The 24647-nt window shown below is 41.7% G+C and overlaps 2 protein-coding genes across 2 annotated transcripts; one reads left to right on the top strand and one right to left on the bottom strand.

Annotated features, from left to right (window-relative positions):
* Positions 1-3116: 3116 nt before the first annotated feature.
* On the top strand, positions 3117-13574 carry LOC111238292 (tumor necrosis factor ligand superfamily member 10-like). Its single transcript, XM_022767724.1, has 6 exons — positions 3117-3287; positions 4195-4320; positions 8044-8089; positions 8242-8358; positions 9082-9326; positions 10514-13574. The coding sequence occupies exons 1-6, from the start codon at positions 3180-3182 to the stop codon at positions 10721-10723; spliced, it is 852 nt and encodes a 283-aa protein (XP_022623445.1). The 5' UTR covers positions 3117-3179; the 3' UTR covers positions 10724-13574.
* A 978-nt stretch (positions 13575-14552) lies between these two features.
* Positions 14553-21355, bottom strand: LOC111238291 (E3 ubiquitin-protein ligase MSL2-like). Its single transcript, XM_022767723.1, has 3 exons — positions 20042-21355; positions 16586-17967; positions 14553-16329 (listed from the first exon to the last, which is right to left on the bottom strand). Exons 1-3 carry the CDS (start codon positions 20181-20183, stop codon positions 16030-16032), a joined length of 1824 nt encoding a protein of 607 aa, XP_022623444.1. The 5' UTR covers positions 20184-21355; the 3' UTR covers positions 14553-16029.
* Between the last annotated feature and the right edge of the window lie 3292 nt (positions 21356-24647).

Here is a 24647-nt window from a genome sequence, read left to right as displayed (position 1 = left end):
CTGAATTTGCTGTTTGAAACATGCAGTGTCAGGAAGGTCTTTTCCTGTGAAAAACTCTCTGACTCACAGGAAGTGATGTACTTCAATTCGCAATAAATCAAAGAAGAATTGGGGAGTTAAAATGAACAGGAAAAGCTGAACAGGCTGAGAAGAGACACTTACAGAAACTCAGAAGATGTTTCCTCTGTCTCTTGAATGAGCTGCTTGTACAATGATTCATTAGCGACACTCTACAGGAATTTAATGGGCAACTGAAACGTAAAAGTCTGGGTGTACTTGAAGCAGAATATTCGCATGACGCGTTATCTGAAGTCGTCTGATGCCAGAAGTGTGTATAGATTGTTTCAAAACGGTCACATTTGAAGGTAAAGTGAGAAACCTGGCGTCAAAAAGAGCGGGAAAGATGTAAAGAGTCGTTCAAGTGACGATACCGTTGCGCAACTTTCAGACAGAAAAAACCTATGTGCCGTTCTATGAACATACAATAGATGTTTCCGTTGCACTATGTTGAATTCTGGGAGGATGCCTGCAGTGACCGCTTCGGGAAACATGGATACAGTCTTCTATTATGATACATAGACTAATTTATTGATACAGCACTTTCCAAAACATAGAATAAGTCCTTCCAAAGTCTAGAAGCCCTGACTGCTTCCATCACCTTTGTTTATCAATCCAGACCTGATGATCAGAGGGAGCGGGAAGGAACGGTAGCAAATCTGATGGAAATCTTGGGGCAAGTAATCAATAAAATCTTGAAATCGATTCTAAAATCAACAGGTAGCCAGTGGAGAGAAGCCAGGGTCGGTGAAATGTGGTCACGAGATGGAGGCGGGAAAGAGCTTTTTTTTTCCGATGCCAGAGAGCAGGGAATTACAGGAGTCAAATTGAGTGGTTATGAAAGCACAAATAACAATTTCCAGATTTTTTAGCAGAAAGAAATCCTTGAAAGGTTTCAGAACTGAGTGAAAACAGGATTGAATAATGGAGTTTACATGTTTATCTAAGGAGAGGTTATGATCAAAGATGACACAAAGATTTCTGCAATGCCGAGTTATGGAACGAGACAGTGGAGAGAGAATGTTTTAAATTTGCTTGTTTGCACTTTCTTGACCTGTACTTAAAGTCTCTGTCTTACCAGTGTTTAGCCGGTGGAGACTTTGTGACCTCCACTTATGGATATCATGTAGACAGTGCAGAAGGTTGGCCGTGTGCTGTCGGGTCTTTTCAGGGTCGCTGTTTAGATAAATCTGAGTATCATCTGCATAAAATAGAAACTGATATTATCTCCGCCAAGAGGAAACATGTAAACGAAGAAGACTGGACCAAGCATCGAGCCTTGGGGGACTCCGCAAGTGAAAACCGATTTGTAGCTGGCCTAGAATCAGCGATACCAATACAGAAGTGAACCACTGCAGATGCCAAGAGGACGTCATGATCACAACCATAAGTCATTTAAGAGAAGAGCAGTTTCTGAATTTCTAAAAAACAGAAGTGTAACTGCATCACAGAGGTGTTTAATATATCGTGGTATGAAAAACAGATGCGTAATGACACTATCTTTAGCATATAAACTCATTTCTGATCTGTCCATCTGAATCTCCAGTTTTTAAAGCTTTCAAACCGTTTAGTGTTTATTTTAAATCATTGATTGATTGATTATATTCTCAGTGGAAATTTGTCTTCAGCCTCTCCCAAAGAAAGTACGATAACAAATAAATACAAACCACATAACAAAACACACCATATTCAGGGGATAAATAAAGTATCTATCTATCTATCTACATATGAAATGAGCAGGTAGCAGGAGACAGGTTAAATAAATAAATACTAATAAATAGCAGTCATGTTGTGTTCAGTGCCTGTAGGGAATAAAAGACTTCTTATATATATCCCAGCTGGCCCTTGGGAACCTGAATTGACGGCCAGCAGTTCACACTCTGAGTTTAGTGGGTGTGAAGTATCAGCATGTGTTTAACTTTCTCCTTCTCAAATATATTGCAAAGTTGTTTTTGTGACTTGCCGATCACCTTCCCTTTCAGAGTTAATCATTTCGGATAGCGTGTGTGTTTTTTGCTCTTTACACACAAGTTTGTCGAATCGGATTATGTCAAAAAACATAAAAGGCAGAAGAGAAAGAGACTCATGTCAACAAATGTCAGTTTTAACTGTGTTTTATTTCCACTGACGGAGGTTAAATGTAAATCTTGCAACTTTTTTTGAAAGTTAAACGGCAACGTTGAATTTCTTTAACTATGTGGTTTATCTCTCAACAGGGGGGCGAGAATCTGGAGTGACAACATCATGTGTTTGTCATGCAGCTTCATAATAAGCAGAAATCCATCAGCTTCCAATATATTTCCTCACTAATATAAACTCACAAACACCTTTTTTAAAATCCATTTCTGTCCTTCTAAGCCTTTTTTTTCTTTTTTTCTTGAACATTTCACCTCAGACAGAAACATGATGGATGCACAATAAATGATGAGATGAAAGGTTGAGAGATCTGGAGCCAAAACAGATAAAATAGTGAAGAGAGAAACGCCAGGAACATCAGTTAAGTTTTCTTTTTTATTCGAACAACCTGACATCTTGGCTGCATGTGGTCTGAATCAGTCCACAGTGACAGATAAGTCGGAGAGGCCAAGGCCTTTGAAGAGAGGTTTTTGCCCTTTGAGAGACCCTTTGGTTATATAACCCAAATCGGTGTGATGCTGTTTAGTGAAACAAAATCTATAAACTTATCTCATGGGGATTTAATATAAGTGACTTTAAACTCTGTAACATCTTAATACGTGTCAGAATTCAGCTGCTGTGCCACTCACGTTTCAAACCATTAACTGTGATGTAAAAGGTGTTTTTCTCACAGTGCGGCTCGGGGCTCAGATCTACACTCATGATATGCGCCTTCACAATAAACTATAGAAGCATATCTGTGTTTTTTCAGCGCAAAAATGGAACAATAATGTCTCCAGGAGAAATTCAAAGAGGGAAAAAGCTCTTGTTCTTCACGTCGGCCCCGCCCCCTCCTCCTCCTCGTCCTCCTCCTCCTCCTCCTCCTGTGTGCAGGGGACGGGGAGGGTAGAAGTGAAGGAGTCAACTCTCTGCCATTGTTCTTGCTCTGGAAGTCTGGGAACGCGACGGGACGGCGCTGGTCCGGTACCGGTCGGCGGTCTGTCGTTATGACGGGCTCCGGTCCGAAACTCGGGGTCCTGCTGCTGCTGGCGGTTCTGCTGCAGACTGTGGTCGTCACCATCACCGTGCTGCACTTCACCACGGCTCTCAACTCGGTAAGAAAACAGCCAGAGGTTCGGACTGACAAACCGGGGACGCGCGGAGGCTTTTACGCATCGCTCTGCCGTGCGCACCGCGAGGCGGGCGCGGACTTGTTCTGGGTTCTGATGCAGACGCATGAAATTTAAACTAAATGACCTTGAACAGTACTTTGTGATTATTATAGACTTTTAGTGCGTAATTGAGCGTTGACACTTTTTGGAAAAACGTTTTGAACTCGTTTTTATGCGCATCGGTTCCGCTGCTGCGCTCCAGAGCACAAACCAGGCCACACACTGTACAGTATATTCCCCTCACATTAAAATAAGTCCGTTCTGCGCAATGCAACTTCGTGCACACACTTTTCCTCTTCTCTTAATTTGCAAACACAGAAACAGAGAGGACAAGGAAGTAACGAGCACTGGCAGCTGCAGAGGTGAATTGCAGCTATTTTTTATGATTATCTGTGATTATCAGGAAGAAGTTTTTACAGAGCTTGCACGTATGTGTGTGTGTGTGTGTGTGTGTGTGTGTGTTGAACTCACTGTGCTTATTTGGTGAAGCCAGAGTCCTCTGGTTACCTGGATTCAGGCCAAGACAACTCTCAGTCTGTGTTTACAGGAATTAATCATTAACCCGGAGGAGATGCAGCAGCAATATATGGAGAAATTAAACATAAACACACACAAGAAAGCAAAGAGGAGGAAAGGGGTCAGAGGTCAGGGAAATATGTTGACTCAGGTTTAAGTTAAAGACATTTCTTCTGCCATAAAGGACGGCGGGAATTTCCACAGTCGCTGTTTACACACAAACAAAAGGAAAGTCAGTCATACCTCCGGCAGACGTGTTTGACAGGAAGTGAAAGGAGATGTTGGGTCTAATTGTTTGATTGTGACTCCGTGACGTTTTTTTCGCTCTGTGCAGATGAAGGAGACGTTTGCCAGGAGCAGCGTCTCATGTCTGACGGGCTCCGACCTGCAGAGCATCACGGCCGTGCGAGGGGATCCGTGCTGGCAGGTCACTCAGCAGCTTCACCTGCTCATCGAGAAGGTAACTTGAAACACACACCAAACTTCACCTTCAAAACCTCAAGTCTTAACTTCATGCATACAGCATGAAATGACCCGTGTTTCCTGATCAGTATTAATGACTCAGTGATTATCTGGCCAGCTGCTGAGATCTCTGGCTCTCAAAGCTCCAGTTTTCCCTCCCAGCCTGCACTGGATCAAAAACTCCCCACCCACTGCACTTTGGAAACATTTCTAATCCCCCCACACTTCAGCTGCGGAGGCCAAAGAAGCAAATGATGAAGCAGCTTTCCTGATCGATTATTATACATAGTGTCTCTTATGTAATCTTTTTTTTTTTTATTTTACAACAGGGAGTTTTCCCTTCATGATTACATCCGCCTCACGTCACTGGGTTTCTCAGGGAAAGAGGAAAGTTGAAGCTGAAGAATTTGATTCTTTTCATAATCGATTAGATGTTTTTTCAGCAAAAATATAAAACTTCCTGCTTCCTGCTTCTGAAGTGTGAATGTGTATCTGTTTGATAGAGAGGTAGATGGATAAATAGATAAATAGAGACTTTATTTATCCCCTAGGGGAAATTCAGGAAGTTTTATGTGACAGTCGACTGAATATCTTTGGTTTTGTGTGGGTGGTCAGATGAAAGAAGCAATGTGAAGACGTCACACTCTGCTCTGGAAAATTAGGACGAGCGTTTGTGAATATTAGTTTATTGACATTTATTGAGAAGAGGTGGTTAGTAGCTGCTCGAAGTCCATTTAATCCATTTAACTAAATTTATTCACACTTTCTTCTTCCCTGTCAAAACCTGGCGCCTACATTACCCACAATGCAACCCAGCTGCTGGCAGTTCAGTCAGTGATATTTGGGTGTTTTATGCTAGCAACGGCATCTTTCTAACTCCAACTTCTAACTTTTTAACTTTTCAAACTTCAGACCTGACAGACGCCGACTCGAGTGACATCACTCGAGGACATTTCACACAGGCTTTAAACAACTTCCTCCCCAACACCTCTACACAAGCTTTGATGTGTAAAATAAGCGGCGTTGACCCTTTGACCTCATTTTCTATCATTCTCGACTCTTTCTTTCCATCTTTCGTGCGTCGGAGTAACGTTTCCCGTCTCCGTCGCAGAGCTGCATCTTGTGGAAGCCTTTACAAACTGTTGACAGACCATTTCTCACACTGACAGAAGAGCTCTCTCCAACTTCCTGCCTGATAAATGTGAATTCCTGCTCATGCTGCTGCTGCTGCAGGAAAAGGTGCGCACACCTGTGTATCATAACAGCAGCATGATAATCGTTAAGATGACAGCAATATTTGTGGTTTTTACTGATATATGCAGAGTGCGCTCGGATCCAAACGCCAGATGATTTCTCCTGTTAGTGGCGGATACGTTCTATATTTGTCTTATTATAAACAAAAGTCACAAAAAAAGAACAAAACTAACACTGAACGTGTCCATTAATAAACCTCATATATCTTCTTCCTCTGAGCCGGAGAGCGCCAATGTTTCCAGAAACTATTAAAAACACGTCACTGAGTCTCACTGTGTCTCTGGATTTGGTCTTTCAACAAATAAAATATAAACTATGATCAGCCTCAGACTTTAACGTCCCTTTGATGATAAACAGGTTCTGACCTTGAACTAAATACCGAAGTAAGGGCGAGGCTTCAAAGTGACTTGTGAGGACACTAGGTCCTTGTAAGCATGGCGGATCACAAAGTCATTATCATTATTATCATTATTATTATTATCATTATTATCATTACGAGGGACTTCCTGTTCTGTAGATCTGAGCTCTGAAATGATCCAAAGCACCGTCTGCAGATGCACAATGAGCTCCTTCATAGCTGGACGTGATCCTGTGGGGTTTAATCAGCACAGGAATGCATTCACCTGCCCTGCTTAAACACACACACACACACACACACACACACACACACACACACACACACACACACGCACTTATTCTTCTTCCTTTACTTGCTATTTGTACATATTGTTTGTTTTTGCTCCCCTCTCCTCCTCCTCCTCCTCCTCCTCCTCCTCTGACTTTGGGTATTTTCTGACTCAGCTGCCCGATTAAATTTAGTTCAGAGCATAAACATGATGCCAGGGACATTTTCAGCCAGAACACTGTTTTTGTGCTTTTACCTCAGGACACAGTGAATCTACATTTAAAGATCCTGATAAAAATCAAATTACTATAAACTATGAAGCCAAAGAAAAAAAACACAGGAGTAGTCACAACAATAAAATAATCAATAGTCAACCCTAAACCAGCCAATATCCCCATAAACAGCTGATATCTGTGATGCTGCAAAATATTACAAAGTAGGGCAGCAGGATATGCAAAAAAGAAAAAAATCATATTACACTTGCGTTGGCAGATATTATGATTTGAAATGGTCGTTCTTCATGAAATATCTCATCATGTACTTCATGGATTTGGAACCACATTTTGTTCAGATATTCATGATCGTATGATTCATCCTCAGACTTTTCCTCCAGTGCCGCCACGAAGGTTGACATTTGTGTTTTTAGCTGAAATATCTTGAGGATTGACAGTCACAGCTGCAGAGGTTCAGCTTTGTGCCAAGGAAGAGAAAGTAAAAGATCTGGCTCTAAATTAGAGGTAATGCCTTTAGAAATAATGTCATAAATACTAGCACTACAGGGATAAATATTAGCATACATGAAAAGAAATATCATTTAAAGTTTCTTATGAGGACAACAAATAATTATGAGGAAAAACCCAGATTGATTTAGTGTCGTTTCGTGAAGTGGTGTTGTGTTTTTAATTGAATTAAATGTTGTCTAACGTTGTTGGAGCTTGTGCGTATGTGTTGTTCCTCCCATATGTTTGCAACATTTTGATTATGGCTTGTTTTTTGTTTTTTCCAGGTCTTCCTTTGATTCCCGCCTTCAAAACAAAAGTCTTGCCTCATGTTCCGTTTCATCCAAAAGCCATGTCAAAACTTCAGAGAAAACTCAAATCTGAGAGTCATTACACTGCCCATAAATTCTTGTTCACACTGACTGAATTCATAAATGTGCTGTTTTCTTTCCCTGTCTTCTCATTTATTGCTGAGAAGGAGAAACCATTAACCTCTTCTGGTAACCAGTGAGAACTGCAGCGGCACTGGTGAAACATTTATTGCTATTAACAAAAAAAACCCCATAAATTTATACTTAGAAATATGTCTTTTCTCCCCCCCCCTCCTGAATTCAAACTGACACACACACACACACACACACACACACACACACATACATCCAGAATCCGGTTTTACAAAGAAAATGTCTGTCATCAGTTTGGCAGTAGTTGCATCTTTTGGAGCCAATTAATTGGGTGAAGGAATGTAAAATACGAGGAAGGGAGAGAGGGGTCGATTACCAGGGACGGATCTGTTACGCGACGTGAACGTGAAGACTCCTTTTTATTCACCGGGGCAAACTTCCCGATCCGCATGTCAGCAGAATCTCAGGGCCAAAGTCAAATAATGGCCGCTTGGCAGGGACGTGGTCTGAGCTCAAGGCTCTTGTGGTGAATGTTATGTATGTTTTTTTGTGTGTGTTTTATTCATTTTCGGATTTACAGCGCTTCTCTACGGACGCTCCAGGAACAGATTTCTGACTTTCCTTTGTCAACGTTTAACGTTTTGTTTTTTTGGAGGCATGAGGCTCAGAAATGCATTAATGCAATCTTTAATAAATGGACTCTACTGTTTTCCTTGCAGTCTCTGTCTCAGCGCTACCAGAGGCAGATTTCCTCGGCAGTAAGAGGTGAGAAAAACAAACTATAACATACAAATTAATCAATAATCAATTGAACAAGAAGAAGTTGCTGTGTAGCAAGACAGAGCAGATATGAGTCTAGTTCCTGTGTCGGTGTAATATTCGTTCATTGGTTTATTGTTTTTATTTTTCCATATTAGATGAGGTATCTCGGGTGCTGCCCTCACTGGTGATGGAGGACAGGGCTTCACCTCGCCCCAAAGTGGCGGCGCACGTCACCGGCAGCTTCGTGCCCAAACTGGAGCGAGAGGGAGGAGGTGAGAAAATGACCCGTAACCTCAAACAACAGTGTCTGAATGCGAGGAGCTCGTCTGAGGGTTTTAAAGTGATCTGTGATAATTTTATTGTTTTGTGTTTGTTTGTGTTTCATTCAGGGAATCCTCAAGGAACACAGAGCAAAATTACTTTTTAAATTGAATCCGCCTGCACAGAACCGCAGTTCAGTTTTAGTGATTTTAATTTGTTCTGAATCTTATTTGAAAAAGCTCAACGGACTGAAAACGTTGCATCTGCATAAATGAACCTTTGTAATAAAGGATAAATAAAAAAAAGATTTAAATATTCTACATTATGTTATTACAAAGCTGTGGAAGTCTATGGAAATCTGTTTGTGCCAGGAAAAGAAAAAACAGGAATGATAAAAAATAAAAAATACTTATGTTAAATCAAAATTGTCAAAATTATTAGATAATAATATTTTTATTTTCTTACTATCTAATAATAGTATCGACTTACAAAGTTATAATTAAGACTTGAATGAAAAACATCTTCTGATTTTATTTTTATCATCCCTAACTTCTTATTTCTTAAACATAAAAAGTCACAAATTTGACTTAAATATACCATAAATGTATGTTTTTATTATTCCTACCATTCATCTATTTTCTTTTCTTTTCTTGGTGGCAAAGAGCTTCCATATAAAACCCCCACCTTCTGTGTTTTTAATTGATTTTAATCTGAATGTGTTTGGTTTTACGCAGCTCCTGTCTCGACGGGGCGTCGAGTTCAGGGCCAGAAGATCTCGTGGTGGGAGGGGCAGAAGGGGCTGGCCTTCCTCCAGGACGTCCAGCTGGTGGACGGGGAGCTGGTGGTGCCGCAGCCCGGCCTCTACTACGTCTACGCCCAGACCTACTTCAGACACACCCACTCCCTGGAGGAGGAGGGTGAGGACGAGGAGGAGGCGGAGGACAGAGGGAGGCCCCTGCTGCAGTACGTCTATAAAAAGGTGAGAATCTGAATCTGGTTTCAACACAAGTCGTTTAAAATTTCTGCATCAGGCCGTCTGTGGAGAGACAGACAGGAAATACGACGTTGTTTTGACCTCCAGGCACGAGGACACGTCTGCGAGTTTATTATTTTTTCTTCTATATATTAGTTTTTGTTGCACTGAAAAACCACAGACTGATGATTCACAGCGGGACGGTATCTGAGGGACGTTTGTGTCTTTAGAGTGAGACAAATGAAATGTGAAGTGACTAACACGAGTCCAGACAGTGAGCGTGTGTCACCTCACAGCAAACATCCAAACACAGTCTCTCTCTGCTTTGTCAGGAAAAAACTAGATATTACTCGATGTATCATCACGTGCCTCAAATAAAACCAGCGACAGCAGACGGATTACATCAGGTGAAAAGTCGTCTTGCATTTGTTGTTTGGAGGAAAGTGGAAGGAAAATATTAATATTCAAGAATTAAAGTCCAGTTAATAATTTTTGACCATTTAAATGACTCATGGTCACAGAATTATAAAACCATTAGCTTAGAGTTAAGTTGCTGCTTTGTTTGTGTAATGAAGAGAATTAACATTCTGATGTTTTGAACTTTGATGCTGCTGCAAAGCTTTCCTTCTAATATGGATCGCAGATGGTGCCTTCAAGGACTTACTAAGACATGAAGCCGAAATGTTGTTTTAATGAAACTTAATTGAAGACGATGTTTTAACAAAGTCAGCATCTGTATGTGTGAAGTCGTCCGGGGTTCGTCTGTCGCAGTACGGACCAAAGCTGACGTCCAGTCGCAACATAAAGTTTATAAAAGTTGTGCTGTTAGTTAGAGCGACCTGGTGACGACATTAGCTTGTCACAGGTAAAGTGGTGGCAGAGTTAATGTCAGTCGACACTGCAAATGAGAAATTGTCAGAACACGAATGTAAAACATATTTATTTTTGAGGTAATTTAGATATAAAGTCATTGTTATGACATAATTAGTCCACTAGGGGGAACTGATGAGTAAATTTTTAACTGTAAAATTCCCTAATCAAACAAATTCAAAAATCTTATATTACAAAAAAATATTTGTTGTTAACATATATGATTTTATTCCCAACAAATTCCCAGCATCCACCTCTCCAACTGCACACGAACGCCTCGTTCTATCTGCGTTCTCTCTCTCACCTCTTCCTCTCCCCTGCAGGTGAGCTCCTACCCGGTTCCCATCCTGCTGATGAAGACGAGTCGGACTTCCTGCTGGTCCCGGGGCTCCCAGTTCTCTCTGCACTCCGCCCACCAGGGGGGGCTGTTCCCGCTCAGCGCCGGCGACCGCCTGTTTGTCACCGTGACGAACGCCTCTGCTGTGGACATGGACGAGAAGAGCAGCTTCTTTGGCGCTTTTCTCATCAGCTAGAGAATCAGACGCAGGAAATCTCTCAGATCTGCAGACGTGATTCGTGTTTTATAAAGTGTGAGTTGATCATAAACGTCCCCTGATGATTGCGCCCGTGAAGTGAAAAACTGAAACAACCGGAAATATCTGACAACACTGGTTTTATGGGTGAAGAAGGGACAAAAGACTGACGTGGATTTAAGATTTGAACTTGTCACTAAAAAAAAAGAGTTTTCTGCTGAGACGGTTTCGTTCCACAAACATTTCTTTGAGGCTGACGTCATCTCAGCCGCTCAGTCACCCCTTTAATGGTTGCACCTACAACCTATAAATTTGTTTTTTCGCGGCTCAGTTGATACAAAGATCATTCTCCGATTCCTGGTTGTGGTCTGCATCTGTTCGTTTGCACAATTCTCCCCATTCTCCTTCAAACCACAGGCTGTTTCTAAATCCACACGGCCGCCGATCACTTTGGCTTTTCCTCGCTTACAATGATAATTTTTATTGTCCCAAAAGGGATATTTCGTAACCTTTAAATGTTCATGTCTCACATTAGAAACATACATATGCACGCAACATGTGCAGTAGACATATGGTCGTATTTACAGGACCTCGAAGCTGGCGTGAGAGAACCCCAAACTCCAAACCCTAAATTGACTTGTTTTTGCTCGAAACGACAAGCAGCATTAGCTGATGTCCCATGATGTCTCCCAGGTTTGTGCCACACACAGCAGTCATGTGACTAGGAATGTACCATTTATGTGGGAAGTGGTGGTACATTCCACACACCAGAATGCATTTTTTAAAATTAGATGTGAAGCATCTTTTAAAAGAAATTCCACAAATTCGGCAAACTCACCTTCCGGATTCTCCGCACGGGGGAGCTGTCGGGTCGGCTCAGATATACACGAGCAAACCTGCGCCACCTACAGGAAAACAACAGTAGTTTACTCTGTATTAATTATATTATTTGTTATTAAGTGTTTTCTTCTTTGCAGAAAAAAACCGCCTCTAAGAACAGTTTGTGTGAAACTCTTCTCAGATGGTATTTACTGATCATCTGCCTTAAGTGATTGTGTTTCAAGATGTAAATATTGTGCTTATAATTTGTGTTGTTTTTAATTTTTAATTCTTCTAATTGGCCTGAAAATTAGGAGTCTTAATTGTCCCTCTGTAAGATGTCAAACACGAGGGTGGAGACAATTAAAGGCCTTTCAGACACAGTCAGAGTGAGAGAAGTTGCCCATGTTGACGACCACACTGGAAGACAGAAGGTGTAACTTCATCACCCTCCTCCTTTGTGAGTTCTGAAGTAAAAAATTTCAAAACCCTGCTGCCTGTGTTTTCGTTGGCGGCAGCATCAGAGTCTCTCCCGCTGCTGTCAGTCTTTCCTCCGCCGCAAAGCGCTCTCCAAGTGGTGTATTTAATGCCTGCTAACGGCTGGTATTCTTGGGCCGCCGTGTCACGTTGGATTAAGCGCAGATGTGACCTGCCGACGTGGAAAACATCCTTCACATCAGCATCCAAACAGCAGAAATATCGGGGGGGGTTTTTCTTTCGCAGCTCTGCCGTCTTCCACGTGGTGTAATGAAAACTGCAGCAAATCCACTGATGCCCGAGAACATATAAAGCTAAATTATTGATTATAATTGACTGAAGGAGAGCTGGAGGCATCAGTGACTTCATGTGAAGGTTCATTATTGATCCATAGGAAATGGATTTGACAAAAGGTTCATTTAGCATCTCGTGGTCGTTATCAGCTCATGGAGTTACGAGACACCCGTTGTCATGTGATGAAAGTTTCATATTAATCTGATAAGTGATGTTTAAATACCTTTTGTATTGGTCATAAAGACTGTTCCAAGTTCTTCAGTTATATTCACTGATGCATCCAGATCTTGTTTGAGAAAAACAAACAAAAGTGAACAATTCAAAAATAGAACAGACGAAACAGAAAGACGTTTTATTTTTGTAATTAAGGTTCAGAAACTAAACATCATTGTTTTTAACGGTGTGACATGAATGCAGCATTCACTGTAGCATTTATGTAAATATGAAACGTGACTTTTTTCTCCTTAATTTCTTGTTTTTGCTTTGAATGTATAGATTTTTTTTTTTTTCTAAGTGGTTGTTTTAGTTTTGGTATCTACAAAAATTACAGCAACTAATTTACACTCCAGAGGCCGGTTGCACAAAACACCTTAAGTTCTCAACATAAGTATGGCACTTAAGGTTTGATGTTTCCTCAGCTGAGGGAGCTACTGAAGGGTGTTGCACAGAATTAGAAGTTAAGGAAAAAAGTTAAGGCACTTGCAGGAGTGAAGGAGATTTTACAGAATTAAAATTCAAAAAGTTAAAAATCGCTGGTTTAAGTGATTCCTAAAGTAAAAGGAGAAAATCTTAAAAACTTAAGTGAACATTTTAAGGAAACCTTAAGGGTTTATTGTGCAACTGTTTTTATTTTACGGACACCTGAACTCAGACTTTAAGGAAAATCTTAATGTAGGGTGTTTGGTGCAACTGGCTTCAGGACCAGATGTGTAGTAAAGTGGATGGGTGTGGTTTATTTGAACAGTGTCGTGTTTGAGCTCCTTGTTGTGAAAGTAGTGACAGTAATCTGCTGGTTGTTGCGGTCTGATGGTGTTTTTTTTTTGTTGTTGTTTTTCCTTTTACACCTGATCAGTGATGTGAAATCAGACTGTACCTTTAATTCGACCTCCATGTGGAACAACAGGAAAACATCCACCTGCAGCTGCCGGTCGTCGTCAGCTGGAGCGTGGAACATCTGGAAGGCACCAAAAACATGAAACTGTACAATAATCTGAACAGAACAAAAAAAAATATTTTTTACCAAGTAGATCAAAACTAATGTGAATGTAAATATAAAAATGTTTTTGTCTGTAAATATGTGAAATAAAGACACTGTAAAACAAAAAAACAAAGAAAAAAAAACAGCAGTTCCATCACGATTTATTCACCAAACTTTTTCAGCTTCAACAGGTTGTTTCTGATTTCCTTATGTAGTCCTTTATTCAGTCATGAACCTAAAGTTTATTTAAAATCAATTTTACAAAGACACATGAAAAAATGTGTTTATTTTGTACTTACAGTATCATCGTTTATATTTGTCTTTGTCAAAACTATTTTAATAAACTATTTGATGTTTTGTGTATTTAGTATCGACGGTGCTCTGTGAGTTGCATGACAGATCGATGGACTAAATAAAAGGAAACCAGAAAGCAAGGTCAGTGGAAACTTTTGGTGACTAAAGCTGAACTTTAAAACAGTTACGCAACATAAATTTTTTAGAGCGCTGCAGTTTGCCAAAACCAGATTATAGCAGAGGGAATCCTGCGCCTGAAACCACCTGACTTATTCAGAATCAGGATCAGTCTCATCTGATCTGGAGCTTTTCTCTCTGGACTGTCAAATATCTGACTTAAAATTAAATTACACTTTTTACTTTGTGATTGAAATCGATTATTATTATTATTATTTATTATTTTGGCAGAGCTGAGACATTCGTTTCGTTCAGTCACTCAAAATAATAAAAGTGAGGCTGCAGGGAGCCCAAAGGACAGAAACACCGGTCCACCTGATGGGGATTGTTGTAGAGTACTGCACATTGACAGGGGGTGTCCTGCCCCCTGCTGGTGTGTTGTAAACGCTGCAACATGAAGCTCTGTGCCGCCCTCTAGTGTCGATCCTCAGTGGTGCAGGAAGAAGCAACAACACACTGTGGCTCCTCAGAAAACTGCAGAGAGATACGGCTTCAGACGACAGCGAGACAGAAAACAAATAATCACATAACACTTTGTAAGTTTTTGATTTTCTTTCTTTTTTGTGGAAATATGTTACAGTTATATTACAGGTATTTAAATGCCCCGAGGGAGAACAAAAAAAAAAAACAAAAAAAACAAAAACAAAAAAGTTTGGAGACACCAGAAACTAACACTAAGAAGAAGACAGCAAATTAACCGAGACAGAAACAGTCCAGACTGGATCGACAGACTTGACAGGCAGAGTAGGTCAAACTGAAGCCCGGCACGTAGCCTGCGGTAGGAGACGTCCAATAAATACTGCAAATGTTGTTAACAAAACTTATTAAAAAAAAATTGAACAAAAGACAAGGAAAACATGTGCTCTCCTTCTTGAGTCCTTTGTTGTGTTTAGCAGCATGTGTGTAGCTTTCAGAAACCAAAAACCTGTGAAAACAGCGTGCGGGGGGCCTGCGGTCAACCAGAGCATTTAACACAGGTGACAACAGGTCGGTATAATATGGTGGTTTGAAGATGTGTGTGTGTGTGAAAAAGTGAGAAAAGTGCTTAATACAAGGACACACAAATGATCGACAGGTTATCTCGCAACCTTGATATATTTAAACACACAAAATTCACCATTTAACCACTTAAATATATGGTTTTGTTTTTTCTTTTTTTTGTATGCAACAACATCTTAGCATGATGTTTGGGTGTCACGGCGTGTTAACACTCAACAGACCTGACATTTGGCTGGTGGTGTTAAATTCACATCCTTAAAGATAAGAGCGACTGGATCATTTAATGTTTACGTTCAGGTTTGTATCGTGTCATGTTTTTACTTCTGGTCGTCTACAGTTTACAAAACACAATCTACCGTTCACGTGTGGGAAAATATTCTGGTTGAAAGCAGCTCCGCCCCCTGCACTGGCTTCCATTGCTTTGAATGTAACTTATAAAATATTTCATAAAATGTCTTCTTATATGGAAACTGGGAAGTCCATGTACAAAAAGTTCTTTCTTTTATATAAATTACACCAGTCTCTGATGATGATGATGATGATGGTGGCGATAATGATGATGTCTCCGTTCCTGCTAATAAAGGTTCATCTCCAAACCAAACCCTTCCCTTCATACATACACACTCACATGCTCGCACACACACACACACACACACGGAGGCGTGTGACCGTGGTCGACACTCCCGACTTTGCTACACAACATGCTCTACACATTTTACCCACAGTAGAGAAGAAAACAAAAGAAAAGAAACTCTATCCCCGCTGAAATGAAATCGCTGCACATACAGTAACGCTACATCTCCTCTTTCTTTTTCCTTCTTCTCTTCCACGCTGCATCTGTAATGCGAGACCACAAGCATGGTGCAGTTTCGGGCGATGGACGGAGGGCAAACCCTCAGCTTCAGCTGGTGACCCTCACTACCGCCTGTCACTGTAGCTGCCTTGTTCTGGCTCCGCCACTGCAGGTCCCTGGCACGACCCGATGGATAACGCCCAGCCGGCGGGGCGGGGAATGTGCGTGACGACTGATCACAGGAGGGGCGGGACCTCAACAGTCAAACCGCATCTCCAGCGAATCGTCAAAGCCCCTGTTGTCGTGCCCCGCCCCCGACAGGAAGGTGGCGGTGACGGGCGCCCCCGTGGCCGCGGTGACGTTGAGGAGGGTGTTGCCAGGGGAGCTGGTGGCCGGGCTGCGGAGGGCCGCCGCGGTGATACTGGTGAGGTTGATTCCCAGCGTGAGTCGGGTTTGTTCCAGAGCTTTCTCCGGCACGGCGAAGGCCTCCAGCTTCTTCTCTCCGTTGGCCATGTAGGAGTTCTGGCAGCCGCGGCAGATACAGTCCAGACACGCCTAGCACAACAATCAATAACAAAACGCTTTAATCAATAATGACAACATCGCACGTCATCCAGCGTTTACACAGGACAAATAGATTGTTTCATCAACTGCTTAGAGGAGGAACTTCCCTCACTCTCTTTATGACCGAGTCAACAATGTTTCAACCCCACGCTTCACTCCCAGAGAAACCAATCAGCCATAAAAACATGTTGCAATGTAAACAAACACAAGCTCAGGTAAACGTGTTTAGGGTCACTAGTGTTCTCACCTTGCGGTTGGAGTAGCAGGGGCAGCGCTGCCCCCTACAGGTCAACACGGAGGGGTTCTGTGTGGCTCGGCCGCACTTGCAGCCCTTCTTCTCCACAGGCTTTTTATACAGTGGCTTCGAGGGGCTGGGTGGGTGTGTCAGCGGGTGTGCGTGGGGGTGTGGGGGCACCCGGTCACGGGGCTGTGCGCGGGGCTTGGGGACCCCTTGTCTGGCCTTGGTATAAGCCTTCTTAGTGGCCCCGTGATGCTCCACAGTCTTTTTCAGTGCCTTGTTGGAGACGAGCACAGCCTTGCCCACTTTAGGGGGTCCACCGTTAGGCACCGGGGCCAGGTGGGGGTGGGGCGGGGCTGCAGGAAATTTAGGCTCCTGTTTGGTGGTGGCACCAGGGTTAGGGTGGTGGGGGGAGCTGTTGGCACCGAGGGGAGGCCCTCGTAGGAGGCTGGAGATGGGGAGGGGTTGCACTTTCTCGCTGTCGCTTTCTGAACGGGAACGTTTGCGGTGGCACCGAGGGGGGACACGAGGGACGACTGTGGAGGGCTGAGGGGGGGGCTGCAAGGATGGCTGAGGGTGAGGCTGGAGGGGACGAGTGCTGTTCTCTGGGGGGAGGGAGGGGATGAGGCGGGAGGAGTCCGGCCCTGATGGGCAGTGAGACCCGTTGAGGCTAGACTGAGGTACAGAGGGGGGGCAGTCTGGCTGGGGGTTGGGCTCGGGTGTGGGGTCAGGGTCCGTCTCCAGAGTCCTGAGCACCTCCTCAACACTCAACAACAATGGCCCCCCTCCATGTTTTAGTTCATCCCCAAAAGTGCTGATGTCACAAAGCCCCGCCTCCCCAGTCCCCGTGACACTCACACACACCGGGATCTCCCCCGAGAAGCTCTCCTGCTTAGCAACACCTCCACCTGTTTCTATGGTGATGGGTTGCAGAGTGTCCGAACTGACCAGGCCGTTACAATCATGCAGTCCGTTAATGCTCACGGGGCTCGGCTCCTCCCCCTTCAGCTCCTTTGTAGGAGGAGCCTCGCTGGGCTGGACGACGTCAGAGGTGGAGGCTGTTTGTGACGGCCCGACTGAATCTGAAATGTCCTCCGCCTCTGGCTCGCTCTCGGCCAACGTGAGGCCCTCGTTGAGGATGGCCTGGAGGTCCGGCGAGTCACTGGCAGCGCTGGCTATGTGCGGGGCGAGTGGCGACTGTGTGATGTAGAGACAGAGCTTCCTGTAACAGTGGACAAGCAAGGAGAGCTGCCTGTTTTCCTCAAAGCGGGAATAGTCTTTACACCAACTACAGGACGGCTTCAGCTGCATCCTCTGACCCTTACAGCCTCGACAGACGTAATGCTGACATGACGAGTCGGTGGGAGCGATGGGGTCCTGCAGCAAGTTACCTGATGATAAGAGTAAAGAGAGCAAACAGGAAATATTAATACATGACACATTTCACAGGAACACATCAGATCAGCTCACACTGATGATTAATTAACAGACTTTCACGGGATCCAGAAAAAGCAGAACAGCTTGTCAATGTAAACACTGCAACAAACCTCTTATCGGGCTGAAGTATCCAAGCACATCCATGTCCCTGATAAACTATGGTCATGGCTTCTCACGTTTTTTCTTATGATTTACAAACTACTGTTTCCTCAGTAGCTTCCTGAACCGATATGTATTTGTAAACCTGAGTGGTGCCTGGCAACTTGCCAGACTGGATGACAACCGCTCTTTGAGAGGAGCTTCCTTAGCAACGCTGATCACTAGGGAGTGCAGCTGCGGATAGGAAGAGAGGATGAAGGTCCATTCATAAGAAACAACCAAGCTTACACACTCTGTCCGATAAATCCCACATAACTGCAGAGAGTCTATATTTAACACAATGTATGGACTGCTTTCACACTGATCTATTATTTATACAGTGGAGATGGAGGAGGTTATCTGTAAGTATATATATATATATCACCTTTGACTCACACCGAGTCGGGGCAATATGAAATATAACATCAATAATTCAAATATAATCCAAATATCTTTCCATTTACTGACAACTTGGAAAAAGCTTCCTCTGTAGAGGCACAAAACAACATGAAACACAAAGCGCGGTATATCCACTCACTATGGCTAAGAGAGAGCTGCTGCATTATGTATGAGAAGTGAAAACCATGCATTAAATATCCAACCATAATAAATCAAAATATTATTTACAACCTACCACCAACAGACAAACCACAGAAAACAAATTGAATCACAGCCAATTTTATCTTGTACAGTTACAGCCACTGGCTTGAAAAAAAAAATGTTTTTCAACATTGTAAAACAAGATTGTTTCCTAAAGTAGACAAACAATATTTCACCTTGTTCTCCACTTGATTTACTTTTTCATATCTATTCTACTTTTTGCCTGGAAGAAAAAAATCTTCTAGGGATAAAGAGTGTGAGGAAGAGATTAGGTGCATAACATCCAGTATGTGGAAACACTGCTATTCAACATGATAAACAGAGAAACGCCCCGATGCTGCCAAACAGCACACAGAGGGGGGTGTGTCACGATGGGTGTAGCTGTGGCTGATGATGCATTCACTGCGCTTCGGACACGGCGCTTACAGATTTTCATAAACAAGACTTGAATTCAGATGGATTTAAGTGTATATAAAAGCTGCTCATATTTTTCTTTTATTCATGCACCAGCATGCATAAAAAGGTAAAAGCAATAAATCTTAATAAATGTATCCGTCCCAGGCAAAATTCTCTGCACGTCTCACCTAGAAAAAAATTCAGGTATCAAAAAACAAAAAAACAAAACCAAAAAAAAACAGGGGTTGTGCAGATTCTGCATGTCAAGCACCCTCATATAATTTGAATACACCACTGTGCACATCTGCTGTGACTCTTCTCCTTATCAAACATTCAACTTTCAACACTTAAGTAAAGATAGAGTAGTATTATAAGTACTCATTATGCAGAATAGCAATTTCAGATATTTTTATTAATTTGTATGCAACTTATGTATTATCCCATATATATTATATAACCTGTAGCACTACTATACTGTTGTTTTATTCTTTTATTCTTTAACAATACATATTTTGATAACGTTATTAAAAAACATATATCAGTGTTACTCTCAAGTTTTATTTTACAATCTGTGCTTTATTTTGTAGTTTGACTATTATGCTATTTTTGTTATGTATTTTATTCCATGGGAATCTACGTACTTTTATCTGATTTCATTAAATTGTACTGAAAAGTTTTAATCATGAAAATAACTTTTTTTAATCTTACTTTTGATAGGTACTGAGTTAATTCAGATATTTCCGATTGTACTTGAAAGCAGCATTATTTAAAGGCTCGTTCCCACTGCGAGCACAGCTGACAACAACGCACGTTACCGAAAACCTCTCCCAAAAACACACGTTCACACTGGCACATTATCAAATAAAAAATAAAAAATAACAACTAAACACTTACCGCAGACCAAGCAGGACAGGGACTGTCGGAAAAACGGCAGCAGCTTGCAGAGCTCCGCGAGGGCCCGGGGGTCTCGGGGGTCGCACTGCAGCACCGAACGGCTCGCGGACACGTAGAGAGAGGTCGCATTCACCGGGTTCATCTCAGCTGCCTGGCCCGGGGCCCCAGTCCGGTCCGGTCCGTTAATTTGTACGAATACGTTAAAACACCAAAGCCGCGCAATAACACAAACTAGCCGCAACTCCAGTGTTGTGTGAGGTAAAATTAGTGTTTTTGTCAAGGGAGTCTGGTGGCTTTGAAGAGAGCATAGATGGATGTAACGGTTTCAGTTCCCAGTCGGTAAATCCCACATATATAGCAGTCTGTGCACAGAGCAATCGAGGTTACTCATCCCCCAGTCACATCCAATCCATCCCCAATGCGCCCCAGCTCTAAAAGCACTGCTGCTTCCGATAGGAGCGATTATTAACTGCATTCACGGGGAGGCCAACCATGCATAAAAACGTCGGTTCACCCAAGTCGGTTCGGTTTGTTTCCATACAATCCGTGAGTTGTGATTAGACAAAGCATCGTGTGGCGCCCTTTCCTCCACCAGTGGCCTTTTAACGTTACTTACAGCTGGTTAGCTAGCAGCAGCAGCTCCGAAATTTAAACGGGGGCTTTCGTGACAAAGTGCTCCGGTCTGCAATGCTTTTCCCCCCGATATTCCATAGTCCACATGCATGCTCGCCCCGGGTGTTCACGCCGGTCCAGAGCTGGTATCACACGGTGCATTTATTACCCCACACAGAGGCATCCGTGTCTCTTATTTCGCTCGGCGGTGCAGCCCCAGCAGGCTCGTTACGGCTGTGTTATTGTTCGCGGAGATTCATGGCGGCTCGAAAACAAAACAGGCCGCCCCGGTTTGAAATGGTCCTCTTTGGTGAGAAACGTCGACAGCTGCGGGTCGATGTGGATAGAAATAGGTCAAAGACAAGCGGTGGTTATTAAAACAAAAATAATTTCAAAGCTCCGATGCTTCTTTCGGTGTAGAGAAAAATAAGCCAGCGGAAGCACCGGGCTCTGGTGACAGTGCTAGCCGCCTGAGCTGGACCGGGAAGCCGGCTAAGAAAGCAGGCCGCTTCCCACTTCTCGGGATTAGCGGGGGTCTCTCGCTCTCGCTGCTCGCCTCGGTGGGAATGTAGCAGGAAAAAATGAGGGTATCGACAAAATTAAGTCCTCCTGCAGCTTCTGGTAGACCCCCGGAGTGTCAGATAAGACCGAAAGTGAATTAAATCCCTATTCGTTAACCTTGCTATCATTAGCCGCGGAGCATTCCTGATACCTCCCGTCGCTTTTCCACACACAAACAAGGGGGCGCTGTTGCCCAAATATCGCGAGAACACACACACTTAACGGCGGGACGTTTAAAAAACAATCGAACGTACATCGATGGTATATTAAACAATTGATTTATAAAATAATCTGTTAATTAATCGGTAATGGGAGCAATTGAACAAACATTATGAGAATTTAAATGAGTGAAACTCTTTTTGGATTACTGTTGATACTGTATTAACTCTATTAATTCACAGAAAAGAGATGAGTTTTCATGAAACATACAACATATTTATGATGTTCTTGTTTATCCTCCATGTTTTTGAATTATTTAATATGAGCCAAGCAAAGTTATTTTAAAAAACAAAGCCTGGATTTCTTACATTTATTTTAACTAATTAAACATTGCACAGACATAAAGCCATTAAGAATTTAAAATAAACAGCCCACCTGTTTGTGTTTTAACCATTGTTGTTGTTAAAATGATTAATCACAATTAAGGGTTTACCCTTTAAGGTCTGTTACACTATAATTTCCCATTTAGAAATACTCCTCATTTATTGATGTAATGTATGACAAATTCCTAAATCCCTGTTCTCACTGACATATTCAATATCAAGTTTAATACTGTTCCGGTACAATTTTAAGTTTTTATGAGTCATTAATCTAAGTTTGGAAAAGAGAAAGCAATTACATCATTGACGTAGTTTCACAACTGTCTGATGACTTTCAGTGAAGCCACAGTCCTGACTCAAAACAATGAAGTCTTACACAAACAGCTACTTACATGAATTTCCCCTAGGGGATAAATAAAGTATCTATCTATCTGAAAGATTTTCTGCTTTTTTAGGATATTTATTGCTTTCACAGAAGAATTTTGTTATAATTGTATGTAATTTTCTACAGTTTTTAAATAGATTTTTCACACCTACTTTAAGTTGTTACTACATTCAGATGTTGGCAAGAACATGTTACTCACAGTTACTGTTACCCACAGCTTAATTTAGAATTAAATAATAGCATTTGTAACCCCACATAAAGCTTCAGGTCATACTGTAAGTCATTACTGTACATGTGTCATGTTGCTGCGAATTTCCATGGTCATCTTAATAGCAGATATTGTGACTCATCATTGTAGGAAAACCGTAGGCATTACTAAGAGCATTAAACACTCTGTTCTGTTTAAATGTACCGGTGTGACTGTGAGCCACCAGCAGCACCCTGAAAGTGAAGCATCATTATTTTTGTATTTTTCATACCCTGTGTTGTTCCAACTATAACATGTCAAAATGTGTTCTATGAAAAAAGCCTGTTTGCGAATACTAATTTGAACTTTTCATCACTTGTAGAGTTTCAGTTTTGATTATTGAGAGAGAGAAAAGCCCAGGATTTTAGAAATACTCAGATTATAAATCCAAATCATGACAGAAAATTCTGATAAACTGCGAAACAAATTCTGTAAAAAAAAAAAAAAAAATCTGCGTATTTAAAGAAATTTCAACACTGTACAACTTTACTCTATTTAATTAACAGTTTCAAATGCATTTCCTGTAAATCATATCTCCCTATGTGATGCCTGGTGGTTTGTAACTGTTGGAGAAAACTAAATTCCTATGATTTTAATTTCATTTTCTATTTTTTTTCCCTTAAAATCAGTCAAATGTAGTCTAAAAAAATACCTCAATCATTCTCAAAAGCCAACGTGTTAAATAGATGAATTTGTAGAAGGTGAACTCCTCTTCATGTCATTATAAACCCCTCACAGTGGAAGCTACGGCCCTGTCCATGCCTGTGTGTTTGCATGTGTGGCAGTTAATAGATGAAACACTGCGGGGTGCTGTCTGAGAACTTGCAGGGTGAATGAAGATGGTTGAAAACGGGAAGAGAGGACTCATCGTGAGACTCTTTGGCAATTTGGGTTTGTCTGTGAAAAAAGCTGCAAAGATACACTGATAGCAGTAGAGAAACTTGTATGATGTAAGCACACTGATATCATCTACCATTGACCATCAGCCTTGCTGTTATCTTCTTTTTTCTTCCTCTATTTTCATTTTTTTGCTCTCAAAAAAGAGTTTCCAGTTTTATCTAACAGACAGAAAAGTCAGAAAAACTCTGCAAAATTATTTCTCAAAATGTTGAAGTATTCCTTTAAGAGTGCTGTCATCTCATGCTGCTTTCCTTACAGCCAACCTTTAAGTTAAGACATGCAGTATTTGGTGTCTTAAAAACTGAGCATCTTGACTAATATTTCAAATAAAGGCTTTTGATGATTTTTCCAGTCTCGCAGCAGCACACAAGCACGACTCTTAAAATCTATTATTTATGCATTTAAAAAGTCATCACAAGCATGTATTTGTAAGAGTGTTTTTTACAGCCTTTCCTTTCAGAGTTTTTAGGCATCTTCTTTCACCTTAAACTATGATGCTGTATGTGCTTTTTTTAAATGTCTGAATTTCCCAAAGGGGATAAATAAAGCATCTGTCTATCTAAAACATTCTCTGCTTTTTTAGGATATTTATTGCTTTCACAGAAGAATTTTGTTATATTTGTATGTAATAGATTTTTCACACCTTCTTTAAGTTGTTACTACATTCAGATGTTGGCAAGAACATGTTACTCACAGTTACTGTTACCCACAGCTTAATTTAGAATTAAATAATAGCATTTGTAACCCCACATAAAGCTTCAGGTCATACTGTAAGTCATTACTGTACATGTGTCATGTTGCTGTGTATTTCCATGGTCATCTTAATAGCAGATATTGTGACTCGTCATTGCAGGGAAACTGGCTATGTTCTTTGTGTGCGTTTGATTGTCTGGCATGCATTTGTCCTTTTGTTTTGTCCGGCCATGTTTGTTTTTTCTCAGATCTTTCCTGATCTCAGTGAAAGCACCTGATAAAATAAAGGTTGAATAAATAAAGTTATGTGGGTTCAAATAACAAGTGGTATCTGCACTTCTGTCCTCCTCTTGCAGCCAGCTGTTTCGTTTTTTCTAACGCTTCTACACAGATTTGATCGACTTAAAAAAAAAGAAAGCGTCCACGTATTTTCAAGAGCACGCGTTTTAAATCCACTGTAACATCCACCTCCATTTACTGAGGAAGACCCTTGAGATACAGAAAAGGCCAGTAAGCAGACCCTTGAGTCTACGCAGAGTAAAATCATTTCATAGGCACAGAAATGCAGTTTGAATATTTCTGCTGCAGCTACATTCCACACGCGTGAGTAATTCCTCTTTTAGGGTTCGCAGCGGCGTGTCATGCCTTCATGACTGTTCTCGGTTATTA

This window comes from Seriola dumerili, unplaced genomic scaffold, assembly GCF_002260705.1.
Source record: "Seriola dumerili isolate Sdu_G_001 unplaced genomic scaffold, Sdu_1.0 BDQW01001298.1, whole genome shotgun sequence".
NCBI classification, from domain to species: domain Eukaryota; kingdom Metazoa; phylum Chordata; class Actinopteri; order Carangiformes; family Carangidae; genus Seriola; species Seriola dumerili.
The sequence above is the reverse complement of the archived record's forward strand: the minus strand, read 5'-3'. Positions and strand labels throughout refer to the sequence as shown.